The sequence below is a fragment of the Neopsephotus bourkii genome, unplaced genomic scaffold (genome assembly GCF_033783945.1).
Source record: "Neopsephotus bourkii isolate Nb327-2 ecotype Australia unplaced genomic scaffold, CSIRO-AGI_Nbou_v1 NB_1493, whole genome shotgun sequence".
NCBI lineage: Eukaryota > Metazoa > Chordata > Aves > Psittaciformes > Psittacidae > Neopsephotus > Neopsephotus bourkii.
Genome location: NW_026901969.1, coordinates 2378858 through 2396870, shown reverse-complemented (window position 1 = coordinate 2396870; position 18013 = coordinate 2378858). Strand labels below are relative to the sequence as shown.

At 33.8% G+C, this 18013-nt stretch overlaps 1 protein-coding gene across 1 annotated transcript in view; it reads left to right on the top strand.

The window, feature by feature from the left end:
- Positions 1-18013, top strand: part of LRRIQ1 (leucine rich repeats and IQ motif containing 1) — a 108905-nt gene that overhangs the window by 18361 nt on the left and 72531 nt on the right. Inside the window, exons 12-15 of the mRNA XM_061369351.1 lie at positions 5878-5951; positions 6198-6291; positions 10501-10677; positions 16860-17336. Coding sequence (XP_061225335.1) covers positions 5878-5951; positions 6198-6291; positions 10501-10677; positions 16860-17336 — 822 coding nt within the window. The remainder of the gene's footprint in view (positions 1-5877; positions 5952-6197; positions 6292-10500; positions 10678-16859; positions 17337-18013) is intronic.

Sequence of the window (18013 nt, the reverse complement as noted above, 5' to 3'; positions counted from 1 at the left end):
AAACAGACTTTGCAGGCTATGTTAAGTGTAACTGCTAGAGTTAAAAAGAACAGAAAATAATAATTTTTATTGTGCATGCATATGTTAATGTCCTCCAAAACAAGCATATTTGCTTTTATTTTTCACTGTTATGGTTCAGTTTGAAAGGTATAAAATAAAAAAGAAGAATCAAGACAATCATCATAAGACTAGATCATGCGCTCAAGTACTCTGTAATTAGCTTTCTGTTCATTTTCTAAGCTAATCTGTACATCTGTAAAGTTAGAATGACAAGATATTCAGAAGTCAAAATTTTGATTTCCCTACCCCCTTTTTCTCAATTTAAATTCTGCTAAAAAAATAAAGAACACATTATAATTTCCATGTTAGTAATAAAATTAATTTTATTAATATAAAACATTTTCCTATACTGTGACCATTTCGCTCTGAACAAGATTGATCTTAGCTAAACAAACAGAATATGCTTCGCTACACATAATATACACAATATACACTTTGAACTAATCACTTTACTCTCCTGTTAGTGAAGAGGAGATGCTTTTAGAGTGGGATTCATCTGCCATTTTTAGTCGTTTGCTTTGAGGCTAATCATATCCTACAAGTGCTTCTTCATCTTCACTGACTATTAACAGTCAAAATGACCAGCTCATATGTAGGTGTCTACAGTTGAACAAATTCATCTCATCCTATGTGACATTTAGTTCAGCAGTCAACTGTATCTGGGAGCCTATGGGGTCAAAGATTTGCAAGACTGAGTCTTGTTATTATAAGGCATTTCCTTCATGGAAAATGAATACTATTTGAGTGCATACAACCTATATTTTTTTATAACTTTTCAGATTGTTTTCATATCATCTCTAATGAAGTGGTATGCATGTAAGCTCTTAGATGTAAGTAACACCTAGCTATATTTACAGAGTCTAATCTTCAAGTTGGGCTTTTAGGTTTGTTATTTTTTTGTTTTGTTCTTTTATTAATTCTTCTATAGTTTGGAGACAATGCTTTATGCTTGTCATTAACAGGGGCATTACTTGTTAAGTGTTAGATTCTGAATCAAACAAATTGATTTAATTCCTGTTCTTCAGTTTATTTATTTTTTTTCCTTATCCTGATCAGCTTTTTTTGAAAAATGCAGTAATGTGGCTCTATCTTTGTGTAGTTTCTTCCTCTTCATGCCATTAGTTTTTTGTTAACATTAAGATGTAGCTATGATGTGTGTAATAAAAAGTGCAAAACTGCTTGAAGACCTTGTGCCTGCTAGGCAGATTAAAAACAGGAGCACAGTCTCAGGCATAGGTTGAATGCAGCCTCTGGATGTAGGTTGTGGTAGACTGCCTGCATATATATACCTTATGTCACTCTCCTATCCCATGATCTTACAGTTTTTAATGTTCCTTGTAGTGCTTATTATGTTTTTTCAATGGTCAAGCTGAAATGCAGTGAGCTGGACTGAGCTGGACTGGGAGAAAACACAATTTTTTGCAGCAGCAAATTGGATGTGCTGAAAATGAACACATACCTCCTCCCCAAGCAATTCTCTTTCTTTCCTTAATGTAGCTATAGTTTATCTCAAAACTTTGTGACAAACAGGACAAGATAGCCTTAAATGTGTATTAAAAGCCTTAAAATTCCTGGCGTTTCAGTAGCATGCTATGTTACACTCACTTTATGTGCACTTATAAGCAGCTCCATATGTGTGCTACAGCATAAGTAACTCGATGTTCTATAGGAACAGTGAATGTAATGGAGTAAGCTGTTGAAAGAAAAGCTGTTTCTTTACTTTTATCCTACAGCTAGTGCAATTTTGTGAATTTTTTTCAAGTGTGCACTGAGTGCCATTTCCTTTCTACGGGTTGCAGGAAGCCCATATAATGGTAATGCTGTGAATCTGTAGTCTTTCACAAAGTGAAGTACTGTGAAAAGTATTCTTACACTAATTTACAGGATGTTTTTATTCCTGAGTTGCTTTGCCTGCATCATAAACCAGAAATTGCCAAAGATAAAACTCAAAATAATAAATGCTTTAAACCTGGAATCTAGCAAAATGGAATTATAATAGAACAGGTAATGATGAACTCCTTCAAATATAAAAAATGGCAGCTATTTCACCACTTCACCACTATTATTTTAGTATGGCTTTCAAATACAAAGCATATACTTCATCAATATGCAGTTGACCAAAACCAATGATGAATACCCTCTTGACTTGGTTATTGCAGAATTGGGACTATGAATATCGATGGTCTATTTTATAACAGCTGGAGAGCACAATTATTAAGTTAGTTTAAAAAGAGAACATTTTCCTTTTTCTTCTTTTGTCAATAAAAATTTAGGAATAGGAAAGAAAAAGCTTTGCCCTGGGACTAAAATAAATACGCATTTAACGTGTATTTAGAGTTCACATGGTATTTATATTTACATGTAATTCCACTTCATTATGTAGCTTACTTGTTAATGTACTTTTCATTTAGAAGTTTTACAGTGAGGCACTAAATCAGTCTACTGTTCAGGTAGCCATTGCTTTTGGGGCCTTTTGGACAACATCAAAATAGAGAAATCTATCTGTCTTAAAATTTCTGTTTTAATATGGCAATAATATGGCAAAGTTCTTTTTTTGCTATTGCTTGTTTTTCATGAAAATAACCTAGCTGTGCTAGCAAAAATTTTAATATTTAAAAAAATAAAGTCATCTTGCAAAAATTCCTTTTTTGGGGTGAAGCTGACTTGGCTGGAATCAAATTCTTTATGAAAATGTTGCTCTCATGTTTTTGCAGGTAGATGCATACTATTCCTAAAATTCTTATAATAGAAATGCTAAAAAACTTGGCTTAATTCTGTTTTTGTGTGCATTGTTCTCCATGCTTCAATATACATGGTATCTATGTTTTTAACCTAATTTCTCAGACCATAGGAGTTGAACTCCCTGTCATTGCAAGCCACCATATTTTTAGAATTTCACCACTTTTACAGAGTTGCCATAATAAATTTAAATATCAGTGGATGTTGAAATAAGTTAGTCATGAAAAAGTTATATTTACAGGCAGTGGGTTTTTTTTCCCCATCCCGTCCTTACCAGTCTAGATTATTTTTGGTAACTTTCAGTATTCTTTGCTGATGATAAGTTTAGCTCTAAGTATATGTCAATACAGTTGAAGTAAGTGCCTACTAGAATATTCAAGAAACAGGTGGCTGACAGATTTCCTATATTCTATTTGATTACTACTTATAAATATGGCAAATATTGTAAATTAAAAGATTCCTATTTTTAAAGAATGAGACAGAAATGTGGGCTTTACTTAAAATTGAGATTAGTATAAATTTATTTTTAATTATTTAGACCTTCTTCCTGCTAACTTCTCATTATCTAGATGATAATTTTGCTGGGAAATACGGTGTACAGCAGGATTTCGACCATCCTGAGCAGTAACTGCTGTTCACATTCAGAAAAGCAATCTTTATTTTGTTTGATGCATACATTCAACTAGTCTGTTAAATCTTGTTTTTTAAACTAGAATTTCTCTGGCTATCTGTGTCTTGTCCTGCTACAGACTTAAATGGGAGCAGAAAGAGGAAACTATAGTTTGCTTTTTTGTGAATATCTTTTTCTTTCGTGTCTTCTTTGTAATTTATCTCTCTCTTATGCCCAGGGCTAATGTGACAAGGTCAAGTAGTATTAAGTTTTCAGTAATGTCCTTTGTCTTTCTGGTTTGAATTTTCTTAGGAAAAAAATTAACAAAGAACATCAGCAAAAGGAAAGCTATAGAATGACGGGGAAACGTTTTAACTCTCATAGTGCCAATGGCAGGCAAGGATAGTCCAGTAGACATTTTCTAATTCACCATAGCATATACTGATAAAGATGTAGAGAACTCAATCACTGTAAATGAAAAAATGCTGCATTATCTTTCATCCTTTGTGCAAAATATGACATCCATTTTCCTGGGTATTTCTGAATATGTCTCTATAATCTGAATCATGGATTTTCAGTCTTAGCAGCCATACTGTTAGCCATTAATATCTATGATGGTACTTGTTACAAATATCAAACATACTTATGTACTATTGACTGGTCATGAGAATCTAAAATACTGATATTAGCTGTACTACATACAGTTCTACATAAAGCTACATGCTTTTTTAGAGTTAATACTTCTTCATATTTATTTGATTCCATGGAAAACTGGCAGGAGGTAGTAGAATTTAATAGGACTAGAAGCAGAACAACTTTACAGTATGGTTTGAGAAACAAATGGAAGTATACTGAGGCATAATCAATTGCTTTAAATGTTTCTCTGCATTTAGTACTAAAATGTTGTTTTATAGAAATACTCATCAACTGAATGTGGAATATTTTCTTTTTTTATTTTTTGCGTAAAGTCAAATGTCCATCAAGATTAAAGAATCTACAACCAACATTTAGTCCCAAACTTGTGTACCAGAGTTAAATCCAGCTCTGTCTTTAAGTTGTAGTGCCTGTGCTGAAATACAACATAGCCACACATTTCAGCAACAAATAAGTATTTTTGACTCTGACCACTTGTATGTTTGTGGAGAAAATGGGTTTTCCTTTTTTGCATGTTTAAGTTTCAGACCATAACAATTCTGATTTATAGCTCTCAGAAGCACTATAACCCTCAGAAAATACCATTTTTAATGAAAATGTGTGTCACAAAATAGACACACACATTGCTATTGGTGTTACCTTTCTCTTATTATGCTCTGGCCTTGTCTTTACAAGGCTGAAAGATGTTACCTAATTGTGTATTTTTTTTTAAAAAGATAGTTAATATAATACTTGCTTATATATAAACATTCTAGTTTTAGTTGAAGACTGGTTTATTTTGCATCTTGATTTTAATTTTTCCTCCCTTTTTCATATTTAACATAAATCAAAATAAATGTTTAAATCTGAAAGGTAATATTTGCAAATAGCCTGGCAGTTGACCAACCCTTTCAACATTCCTTATTGGACGAGGCGTTGGGTGATATGGTTTAGAGCGAGGTGTCCCTGCCCATGGCAGGGGGGTTGAAACTTGATGATCTTAAGGTCCTTTCCAACCCTAACTATTCTATGATTCTATGATTCTGAGTAAGTAAAAAAAACTTGTTTTAATAGCAGTGATAGTAGACACCTTACAGTCCAAAATCCTTTATACAGATGAATATCAGCTCACTTTCCTTATGTTTACCTTTCAATAAAGATTTTGAAGACAAGTAAAAATTTTGTCATGGCTTTACTCAGGCTTTGCTGCTTTGTTGCACAAGAAAAGCAGTTTCATAACTGTCTGTATAATAGGCATCTATTTGACACTGTCTGACAGTAGTAGGAAGACAGAGAAAGCACGAAATACATTACAGAACAGTACAGTCATGACTTTTAATACAACTGTGACAACGATTCAGTTAGGTTTAGGATCTAGGCAGTAATGATGAGTGGAGAAGAGAAACAAGGTGACAAGAAGTTTGAGCAATGGGACATGTAGGAAGAGGAAAGAGAAAAGCAGATTTTATTTCCTCTCCAGACTCACGGCCTTGTGTTAGTTTCATTGTAGTTATGGTGCCTAAAGAAGCCAGTTGAGTTGTCTAAATTTTACAAGACTTCAGATCAGCACTAAATGCATGAAACAGAATACAATGTTTACCAACTAAACAAAACCAATAATGAGCAAATATTAAAAACAGAGCTAATGAGAAGACTAAGAAATGCTTTCAAGTTAAAATTTCAGTAATTAGTTTTAGCACCTTGGATAGCTAAATGGGTATTTTTCTATGTAAATAAGCAAATTGTCATGACTATAAAACATTCTGGTTGCCTTCTGTTTATGAATGGATGTTTTATTTAATTGAAAACCCAAAACCTTTCTGTTTTGTTCTTAGATTAACTGAGCTTGTGCCTTTGAATTCATTTTTATCTTTGGAAAAGCTGGATATCAAAAATAACTGCTTGTCAGGTGAGTTGTGTAAAAAATACCCGTAAACCCCCATCCAAGCAAAACTTGTCCCTATTTGAGACATTTATACAGAAAACATATGTATTTTCCATACATGGATGTTACAGAAAATAATTATAACTATACTATATAGGAAGAGGAATTGCTTGTAATACTTCCTGATTTTGGTACAGTTGACTTTCATGTAAGATTTAAATGGTTCTGCATTCAAATTTTAATTTCATTTTCTTTCCTACTACAATACAGACCTTGAAGGTGTCATTTCATGGTTAAGTGGCTGTCAAAAGCTAAAGCAGTTGTCACTCAGCGGAAATCCTCTTCTTCAAGAAAGAAATTGGAGGTAAAAAATTGATTTGCTAAATCAAAAAAATCAAAATCAGCCAAAACCTAGGTGTATATACGTATTGCTTATCAACCAAAATCAGCCAAAAACTTAGTGTACATGTGTTAAACACTAGAAATGAGGAAATATGAACACTATGACAAATTTGAAGAGAGTGATATGAAAACAACAAAGAAAATTCAATTCTGTGATCTTTATTTTCTAAGAATTTCAGTTTGTGGTTTTGCTTAAACAAAAATCCTGATGTTTGACCTAACACTTGGAACCTTATTAATAAACAGCTTGTGCTAAAACTCGACAGTTGTCTCTCTATTCTGTTTAACTGTTATTCTGAATGTGTATTTGTAACTGCTTCTTTGTCCATTGATCACAGTATCTTCCTTTTAGGCAAGAATTTTTCCCCTTTACTGACAAGTTTATCACCTTTGGTAATTTCAACTTTCTGGCTGGTGTTTTGTCTGACTTTATTACACTGTTTTACATTTCATTAAAACTTCTGCACAAAGACATGACTATCCACTCAACCTTTTTCTTCTTCTCTTTTATCTGCACTATTTAAAAACTTTATCTTGATTATGAATGGTCTTGTACTGCTTACTTGCCCTTCTTATAACCATCAGCTTCTGATTATCACAAAGCTTCATGGAGTATTTATTTTTCTGCTTTACTCTCTTTTTTTTTTTTTTTTTTCATTTATTCCTTTCCATCACTTCATCCATTCACTGCTTAACAGTCTTGCTGCTTTGACGGGTTCAAATTACACATAGCTAGAGAAAGGATGGTGTGAATAATAAATGTATCAATGAAACCTTGGCTTAACATCTTTTAAGGAAAAAAAGTTAGAAGAAAAAAAGGTCGGAATGAATTGTGTTTTCCTTAGTAGTTGAAGCTTAGATTGTGTTTTTTTCTTTTTCTGAGATTCTTTTTTATCTTTACACAAAAAATTAATAGTTCATATGATTATGAGACAGGTGTAAAAATAATGCTGTTCGTTGCCTTCCGGTAATGTGTAATACTTAAAGAATAATCTGGGGGAAAAAAAAAAGGCTGATCCTAGAGACCAGCCATATATACAAATATATACACATACACAGTTGGACTTGGTGATCTTAAAGATTTTTTCCAACCCAGTTAATTCTGTGATTCTCTATGTGAATATATAAAAACTGGATAGGGTAGAAAGGAAACTTGACATATGAAATGAGATGCAGTCACCAAAATCCCTGAAATGAGCAGTTGTGATAGCATTGTATTTGTAATTAATTGTAATGAATAAAATTGTACATGGATAGTTCTTTTTGATTTTTGGGGGGGATTTGTTGTTAGGTTGTTTGTTTTTTTCTCATTTTGTTTTGTTTTGTTTATTTTAGTAGAGGTCTCCTTGTTTCTTGAAAATTCTGTGGTCTGAAACCCCATACATGGCCCAGTGTCATCAAGACTTAAAGCTGTCTGAGAAAATTGCTCAGCAAAAGCACAGTAGTGCTGTTATTTTAATATGAAATGTTCTTTCACTTTCCTTAGAATTAGCCCTTTCTAATTTACAAGCCTTAAAGAGCAGAGCGACAAGCTAGAAATACAATTTTAGATATTTTTAGGTGATTTTCCAGAATATATGTATTGAAATGGTAGTGTCTTTTTATGAACTCATAATTCCCTTTAATGTGCAAAGAAGCATTTAATCATTAAAAATTTAAATCATTACCAATTATTTCAGTTAAGGAAATCTAGTATTTACCTAGGAAAGTGTTGACATAGTAAAATTTGAGGACATGTAATGAGACACGACAGTTAGACTTCCATTAAAACAGGTGACTGCAATTTTTTTTTATTAGAAAAATGTGATTATTTTTTTTTAAGCTTAGCAGTTTTGAAGAATGACCAAAGTTATTCTTTGTGTGATTGCAAGTCAGTTAAAGGTGAGGCTTTACATTGCAATGTTACACAAGAATGTGTTTAGATAAATTGTAATCAAATTTGCTATAGTAGGTTGCATATTTTAACAACAGCAAATTTTGGGGTATGTGTATTTTGATACATGTCTTGTAAGAGGAAAAAAAAACCAAACAAAAATAAAACCACTCTTAGATGTATTATCTTACATTATAAGATTTTTGCACAAATTTCTGATTAGTATTCTGGTGGGGAAAAAAAAAATCCTCTTTGAAATGTTTAGTTGGAAATGAGTCTTTTAAGAGATAGCTGTACAAATACATTCTTGGTGGTTGGTTTTTTTTAAATGAACAGACTTCTTTGCACTCCTGTGGTGCCTGCAGGTAATTTTGTGAATACAATTCTGTGACTGTGACAATATTTTAAATTCCTATGTGCATTGTTTTAATTCCCACTATTTTAAAGAATTAGCTATTATTTCACTAGTAACCTTGAGGGGAAAAGTTTTCAGAATTCCAATTTAACTGCAAGAACTGACACTTTAGATTGCTTGACCCAATAGAGCTTTTATGATTAGACAAGAGATTCATTTGTCTAAAGGATTTAAAGTATGGGATACTATAAAATATGGATTTGCTGAATACAGCATTGACCATAACTTCAGGCTATATGTTCTAGTGAACTTTACATAACCCCTTGATACCAACAAAGGAATTAATTGTAAAATTTCCCAATTGGTTTTGTACTTTCATGTCCAGCCAGTGATAACACCAACAAAAGTGAAGTAGTAAGAAACTGCTTTTTAGAAATTAAACCCTGGGATCAGTCTGAGCACTCCTAGGGGAATGTGTTTCAATGCTGTAATGATTAATAGAGCCTCTTAAGTGACAGAATATTCACCAGGAAGTTTTCACTAAATGAAATATTGACTCAGCCCTTCACCAGGAGAAACCCAGCTGGAAAAACTAGTGTTGAGATCCCATAGCTCTAAGACACAATACTTCCAGCATCAATCAACTTTGATATGGCACTTTTGTGTGTATCACTATTCAGTATCAGCTTTGGCAGTTTCTCTCTATTTGTTCAAGGACAGTCTATCTAAACCCGTCGTTTTATTCCAAAGGTATTTCAGACAGTATTAATCCTACATTAATTGACAGCAGAGAAGGAAAGTTTTATATTTTCAAAAAACTAATATTCTATTGAGCAACATTTTTGAATATTCAAACTCAGTCACAGAAACTGATTTTAAACTTAGTGTATATTGTCTAAGCTGAGTAATAGTCCTTGACCTTCACAGCAAATAATCAGGTAGTTCTAAAATTTTTGAAATTGCATTATTTTTTTGATAGTAAGGGGACTTAAAGCCTACAGTAAGTACTCTTTCAAGTATTACTAAGTACTAACAATAAAAATGTAAAGTATTGATGGATTGCTTTAAACAGTTTTGAAATCTTGAAACTGTTGACAAATTTGGTCTGGTGTAAGAAATAGACTAGCTAATATTTCACAATAACCTAAAAGATTGGGCATAGATTATACTTTTTTGTTTTTAATTGATAGACAAGTATCTCATACATATTTTTATCTTACATCAGTGGCCCCAACTGTCCTTTTCATAGCGAGGAAACGTCATCTTTACTGTCATCCCTGACATCCCATTCACTGCCCCAAATTCAGTATTTCAGACCTGTAAATTTTTTTCCTGTCAGTCATACTGAATATCATATTGCTTTATGCGAATGCTTTATATGCAATTATATTATATTTATATCCTTTATATACAATTTATATCATATTTATGTTATTATATGCAATTTTTATAATATTGCTTTATATGCAAATGTTAAAGGGAATAAGACTGACAATATTTAGTATTCTGTGAAGTTTTTATATCTAAACCTTTCAATGGTCGACAAAATCAGTGCTGTATCTTAATCCTATGGCTTTGCTTGCTGTGTTAGCTACTAATCAAATGTTACAGGTGCCTATGCACAAGTGTGTCAAATTTTCCTCTTACTGTTGAAGTAGGCAAAATGCTAGCTCTAGTGAATTGAGAATGTTGCCACTGACCTCTCTGGAGTCAGTATTTCAGCAGTGCTCATTATATTAACAAAGTATTAAGAAGTCTTGTTAAGTTCTGTGATTTATTAAGAATAACATTTTTAGTTAATAGTATATGAAGTAATGACAAATATATATATGTACTTAGAGAACTGTCAATTTGTTCTGTTTTGTTATGATTGTATCAATAAAATGGGAGTTTTAGCAATAGATGCTTTTTGTACAAATGATTATAACTTTTTGTTTTCTAAGGCCTTCCTTTTGTAAGGTCCTTCCTAGTTTGCAGTTTCTTGATGGTGAATTCTTAAACTATAATACTTTGCCTACAACTGAAAGGATCAAAAAATCAGAATCAAGTACTTTTATGGAACTTTGTCAACTTCAAATTGAAGAAAATGTTCTACTGAAAAAAAAGGCTGCTGAACTGAGGTATGTATATGAATATAAATTACATTCAAAAATATGTTTTCATGTATTGTTAGTGTAGTTGGCATGTTACAAATTTTACTTATCTTTTTGCCTGGAAATGTTATGTTAAGAAAGAGATTAGAATCATCAACTCCAGTGCAAAGAGTATTTCAGACAGGCATTAAAATATTTAGGTTTGTTTGTTAATATGATTAACATAGTTAATATGATTAACATAGTTTGGATATTGGTGGGATATATGGTCTGCTTTTTCCTGCATTTGTTTCCTGTGTCTGTATTATTGACGTTCTAAATGACTGAAAAAGGTTTGACCTCTTTTCTCTTAAAGTAGCGAACCAGATGTCTCTCTTTCTACATCTTTGATTTTTGTCACATTTACTACCTTTACCATTATTACCATGATCAGTTGTTCGGTGACTTCAGCTTAGACATTGCAAGTGGTAATTTATCATTTATACCTACTATCTTTTCACCTCTTTACAATATCTAAGTAGCTCAAACTTCTGATGTTTGTACTCATCCTCCTTTGTGTTAAACTTTCTTATGTCTGAGATTTAGGACCTGTTTCATCAGTATTCTTTGTGGAAAAATTGCCAGTCTGTAATTAGGATGTGTCTTGTGAGAGAGCTGTAGTAAAATCTAAGGACCTAACTTTTCCATGCATGTCTGCAAGATTGTCAAAATGGGAGGGAATGATGATATTCACAAAATGTAATGGTTTATTAACCATAGTATGCATGAATGGACATCTACAAAGGTAAGAAATTTGTTGGATAGTCAGACCATCCATTAGCTATTAATAGTTAATGGAATGGCTCATGCTGCTTTATGGAAGCTGACATGTCCATCTGACATCTTTATCAAAGACGGGCAGGAGACAGAGTGCACGCTTAAATGTGCTTGCAGATGACAGCAGTTTGGAAGAAACAGTTTACATGCCTGAGGACAGGGCTATTGTTCAGAACCACCTAGGCAAGCTGGAGAGGTAAGCCAGCAGGATCCTTGTAAATTCAACATGGACAAATGCAAGGTTCTTTACCTTGAAAGGAGTGATTCTGTGGAACAGTACAGGCTGGGACTGACTGAGAAATGTCTCTGCTGAAAAGGATGTTTGGATCCGAGTAGATAAGAAACTGAATGTGAATCAGCAATGTGCCCTGGCACAAAGGAAAGTTAAGAACATCCTGGGTTGTATCTACAGAAGCATAGCCAGTAGGTTGAGGAAAGTTATTTCTTCAGCCCTTATTAACTCGCAGCTGGAATACTGTGCACCATATTTTGGGTCACCAGTACATAAAAGACATTGATAAATTGAAACAAGTTTGGTGCATTGTCCCTTGGATAAAGCTCTGAGCAACCTGGTCTGATCTCAGAGAAGCAGAAGGTTAGATCGGAGACCTCCTGAGGTGCCTTCAACTGAGAATTTTTCTGATTCAGTGTAAGTTTTGCTTGAAAGAGCTTTCAGATGTTTGAGAAGAACAATAGTCAGAAGAAAGAATTATGTAAATGTCTCTTCTTTCCTGAATGTATGGTTTGGGGGGGAGGCAGTGGAGTGAGGGAGAGTTGTGGGGTTTTTAAGGTTTTGAGAATTCATTCACAATCTTTTAAATTGGTAACTGTGGCATGGTTGAAGCATCTTGTATCAAATCTAGCCTTAAAGTTAATTTCTTATGTGTTAAAGCCCACTATGTTTTATTTTGATTAAAAGTATGATTTATGGATGATTTGAAAACCATTGAAAACTGCAGTTCATAAAAGGAATTCTAAACAACTTGTTTGCATATAAGCCTTCACAGCATAGCTATTATATGTACATACTGTGATACTTCAACTGAATTAATGTGACGTTGCTAAAGAACAGGCCAACAATAGAGCAAACTTCTCTGTTTCACATCTTGCTAAGTTATGAGCCCCTGTAGGTGTGACCTCAAATATGTAAGCTGCCAGAAGTAATCACTGCTTGCTTCCCTAATCCATGTTTCATAAACCACTGCTGGCCAGTTAAATTGTCTGTGCTGTTCCTGCCTGAAACTTCACTGTTCTGGCCATGCTTAAGAATGAAACATATTGTAAAATTAAACTTCTCTATTCTAATAAATGCTTTCTGTCACATAATCTTTAGATGTCTAGTAGTGAGTCATTATAGAAAAAAATTATACCTTAGCTGCAGTAATTTGTTTTCAGTCATCAAATATGCAGATGTCTGGCTAGTGGAACTTAATGTTTATAAATACTGTATGTATAATACAGTGAAAATGACAGGAATTTCATAAACGGTATTGCAGGGATAGAGTCTATAAACAGTGCCCTCTTTCATGTGTTTGCAAGGGACTTTTGTAACCCACAAGTGAACATCAGTGATGATGCTTATAGAAGTTTTGCCAAAGACAAGTTAGATTTTACCACACTATTACGAGCAAAAGCTCAGTTAAAATTGGAGTGTACTATTTATTAGAATCATGGAAATCACAGAAGAGCTGCAAAAGGAAAAACATGGCATGAAGCAAAATTTTAACGGGTACACAAACTAGTGCACAACAGAGTAGAATATTATTTATGATTTAGCTACTACAGTGGCCAAGAAAATACTGCCATTGCTGACTAAAACAGGCTTGTTTGTCCTCTATCCATTTTGCCTCTGAGAGTTTCGTTCTGCTGCTTTTCTATATAAATTTCATTGTCTTAGTCGGGCAAAACGATGCTCTTGGAATAAGCTGACAGCAAGTAGGAAATTCTATACAAAATGTGTCACTCTGTAAGCAAGCTTCCACAGTTACCTTAAAACTTTGTAAGTGGCAAAATTTTGGCTGATTTAAACTCCACAGGCAGGCCTTTAAGGAGGAATTACTTGTCCATTTACATATCTGTTAAGTCATCCTGTGCATGGCTCCTTACACTTTCTAGATGGTGTCAGTGGGGGTTTGCGCCTCCCCACCTTTACTTTTCCCTCCCCAAATACTGCATGTGAAGCTGAGCAGAATTTGGTCTATATTAATCAAGCCGACAGCGATGGACACTCTTGGTGAATTGATATTAGGATTGAAGTTGTAGCAGTCATTAATATATGCCTGCCTTGAATGTCCAGACAGATTATAATCTGACTGTAATGCTTTTATCTTTACTCAAAGTCCTTGCAAAATCCTAACCCAAGTTGAGAGGTATCTTTTTGGTAAGAAAGCTGCAGGTAACTTTCTGCTCTTAGCGTTTGTTTGCAAAAGTAATGTCTTGGTCTTTAGGTGTTATCAGGGCCACTATGCTACCACATTTGTGCATCGCTATGTCTTTTTTCACATCCCTTTGTCTTCTGACTTGTTAACCCTTTCCGCCACTACAAAAGCAGTGCATCTTTTGTGGCTGTGATGAAATTTGAACCACTGAACATGAGTGAATGTGCTGGTCAAAGCTGCAAGACCTAAAAATTTTGCTATAGCAGGACTGTATGGATACTGACACTTCTATCAGGATAATCTCATTTCTTGTTTTGTTAAGATGCCAGTTTATGCTTAAAACCTTGGTTGTAGCTTAACCAACAAGCAATTCCAGAAGAGTTATTGTGACCAGACCCCTTGACCTACTATGCCAAAAGAGGTCTGAAAGGCAAACAACCAATTAGCATTAACTGAAAAGGAAATGGTGTGGTATCAAAAGTCTCACTACTGTAGTATTTTTTACTTTGTCTTCTCTCTTTCCTTACATGTGAGGGTTGGTTGTTTTTTTTTTTTTCCCATTAAAGAAGTAAATCAGTCGTGCATATTTTCCATTATAGCAGCTTCCTATCTGTGGTTTGAATACAGTCTTCAGAAACCTCTCTCATATCAAGATTGCAGTCCTTCTGAGACACTGAGAAAGCTGCAGTGCATTGATAGGATAGCTCTATCCCAAGCCTATTGAACAGTTCTTTTTTTCTCCAGAACTGCTTGAAATCTCTGTTCACCTAAGGGAACCACCAAGCTGACTGCTACCTAGTGCTTGCATCCTATCTTAATATTTGTTGTCTGTGTTTTGGAGCTTCACTTTTGCAGGGGAATCCCAAGTGCAGTTACCAAGCCCCTTCATTGCTTATAGTTCTCCGAGATGTCACTGCAGCTTCCTTTGTAGTTTCTTGATGCTGAGGCTGATCTGACTGCCTTAAAAGAAAGCCACCGGTATATGGGGAGCAGCCTAAAAATTCTGCGAAATCAGAGTACAGTCGTGGATTGCCAGGGAATGTGTCAGCTGGGAAACAGGGTGCATGCCCACAGCAACAAGACTATTTTGCAGCTACTGCTTGGAAAAGCAACCTTTGTGAAAAAAAATAACACAGGATCCCCAGTGACCATACGGTTACTTCTCCCTGCCTGAATTTTCAATTGCTTTCAGCCTTCCCTTCCATTTCTGCTTCCCACATTGATAGTCCCTGGAAGGGTGAAACAGCTGCTTGGGATGGCCCTGCATCTGTCAAAGGAGGGGATGTGCAAATATCCTTTTCTGTTCACTGTTATGGTGTTTTTGGTTTTTTTTTTCTGTATTCTTGAGAATAAACAAATATAATCAGGATATGTTTTTCATACAGAAGTTTATTTAGCTCAATATATAATACATTCTTTTTTTTTTCATGTAATATTTTAATCCTCAAATAAACAAATGAAAACAAACCAAATAAAGAAAAGGTGGAAATTAATTATATTCTTTTTTCCTTTTTTTTTTTGCATTCTCACCATAGTATTTTTTGTAGAAATTTTGTAATGATGTACCAAATTTATATTTTGTAATACCTTAGCTAATTTAAAGCATTAAACTAATGCTTTACATATTTCATGTTGAAGAAATTACTGTTCTTACTGTGCAGTTGGAGACACCTAGAATTTATTAGATCCTTAAGTGAATGTATGCATTTGTTTAAATATTTTTTAAGAATTGTCGTATTTGTGAAATTAACAGGAATAGGAGTAATATTGTGTAATAGGTAATCAAATGTACAGCTAATGCACAGTGAGTTGTGTAATTAGGCTGTATTGATTTGGCTTCCAATTTAGTCATTCATATTTTGTCCAGTAGCACTGAAGTTGCCCTAGGAGAAGAAGGTGTGGAATGCTTTTTAGCCTTGTAAGATCTGATTCTATATGTTCTTAAAAATCTGAAAAATTATTAGTTGAACTTCACTAGAGGGAATAGTTGTATAGGTTAAAGAGTCTTTTCACAATAAAACCTTATAAAAGCTTCACCTTTCAAGAATGATGAACAGGAAAGCAAATTGTTATTCAGACTATAATCTTAGGACCTGATTTTTACAGATTCCTGATAATTGATCTTATTTCTATTTTTTTCTCTTGGATTTCTGACTTAGAATTGTCATTGTGTTCCTCTGAAAATAGTGCCAGATTAAGATCTCTGCATCTATCTTTATTATCAAAGGAAAAATTTTCATGATTCCAAAGGTACCTTCTACCTAATACAAGGGACAAACACTGTCCTAATGCAGCCTTATGAATCTGTAGCAATTTCTTCATATTTACTTTTATTCATTCTTGTCATTTAGATGGTTTAGCACAAAAAATTAATGAGGTAGACTTTGTAGATCAATGCTGCTTCAGTCTAATTCCTTCCTTTACACTGATAAAAATGTCTATACCAAGAAGATTTAAAAAAAAAAATAAAAATATTCTCTCTAGCATTGTGGTTTGTTGGTTTGAATCTAAGTTTGGGGTTTGTTGATGCAGTTCTAATCTAAAATGTAGAATTACTGTTATTTTTATATTAGCTGTCATAGTTTCCAGATAAAATTGGATTATTAAGGCTATTACAGCATGTGTAACAAAATTATCTCAAATCCTCTAAAATTTTCAGCTTCATATGCCTCTAGCCACATGTAAAATTAATAGTGAAATGCATGCCCTGGTGTCTGTTTCAAACAGACTGAAACCTTTAAAAAAAAAAAAAAAGAGTAAAATAAGCAATCTAATATATGAGTTTATTGTAAAAACTGCCAAAAAAAAAAAAAAGAAAATAGGATTTATAAATACTGAAAATGGTTTTCAATCACAGTAATTATTGTTCACTGTAAAGATATGGAAACATATAAGGATACTTTAAAATACAAGGTAGTTTAGAAAACAATAGAGGAAATATATATTTAAAAAATCATTCTTACATTTTGAAACATGTAAAGACATTTTTGTCTTTTTTTTTTTTTTTTTCCCCAGAATTGCCTCTTCTGTCAATTCTGCACAGGGACAATGCTGGTATTTCAATCAGTTGATGAAACTTAGCATTAAACATCGATATGCACATGAGTATGGTCAGCTAAACATTACTGGCAGAGGTGGACCAGAAGCACTGCAAAATCATCTAAAGCAAACATCTACTGGCTGCCTACAGGAAAATAACCTCTTTATCATGGGTGCGACAGAAAATAAACAGGTCTTGTTGGATCCTTCCAAAAGATGGATTGCTACTGGCCATACTCAGGCCACATTCATTAACTCCTCCATACCTGTGCACCAAAAGGAAAATAAAGAACATCAGAAAATGAGGCAGACGAGCACTGAATCTTGTATTAATTACAGTGGGGAGAGCAAAGGCAACAATAACATGTCAGCTGAACTCATGTTGCAACAGTCAGTGATAGTAGTAAGTAATGTGGGAAAAGATCTTCAGCATTTTGAGAATGATACAGAAAGGTAAGAAAGATGTCAGACTGCTTTCAAATAGATTAACTGGATAGGCAATAGGAGTGCAGATTTCTTCTTTAAAACAGAGGCACAGAACTTGTAGGAAGAAAACAATATTTTTACAATTATTAGACAGTGAAGAGTTATTTTAAGGAAGTGTACATTAGGATTCCATATTAACAATCTCTTGTGGTATTCTGTCACTTGTTATATTAGAATATATATATATATATATATGTACTTAAGATAATTTTAAAATACTGTCAACAAGAGAATTTGAAAACTTCCGCTGGATCTCCTACTTTTTTCTTCTTTTTTTGCGATAAATTTATGACACCAATTCAATTACATATACAATATTAGAGATGAAAATGATGGATGGTTTGTAGAAATGTTGGGTCAGTTTACAAAGTGTAAGGCTTTTTCGCTATACTGTTCATTAGATATTCAAGATTCGTTTGTGTAGAGTTTACTGACAGTATAGTTTAGAAGGCAAGAGGGAAAAGTTGCTTAGGTCTACCATCCTACTCCCTTGACCTTAGGCCAATCTCCTGCTGTTGTGATGACTGAAGAGCTAACAGCCTGCCCTGCCCTTGGTACTCCTCCAACATGCTTCAACCTGCTTCTTAAAGGCAGGGGTGAGAGGGCAGTTCAGCGTGTTCTGTGCCCCCAAATATTCTCCTGTA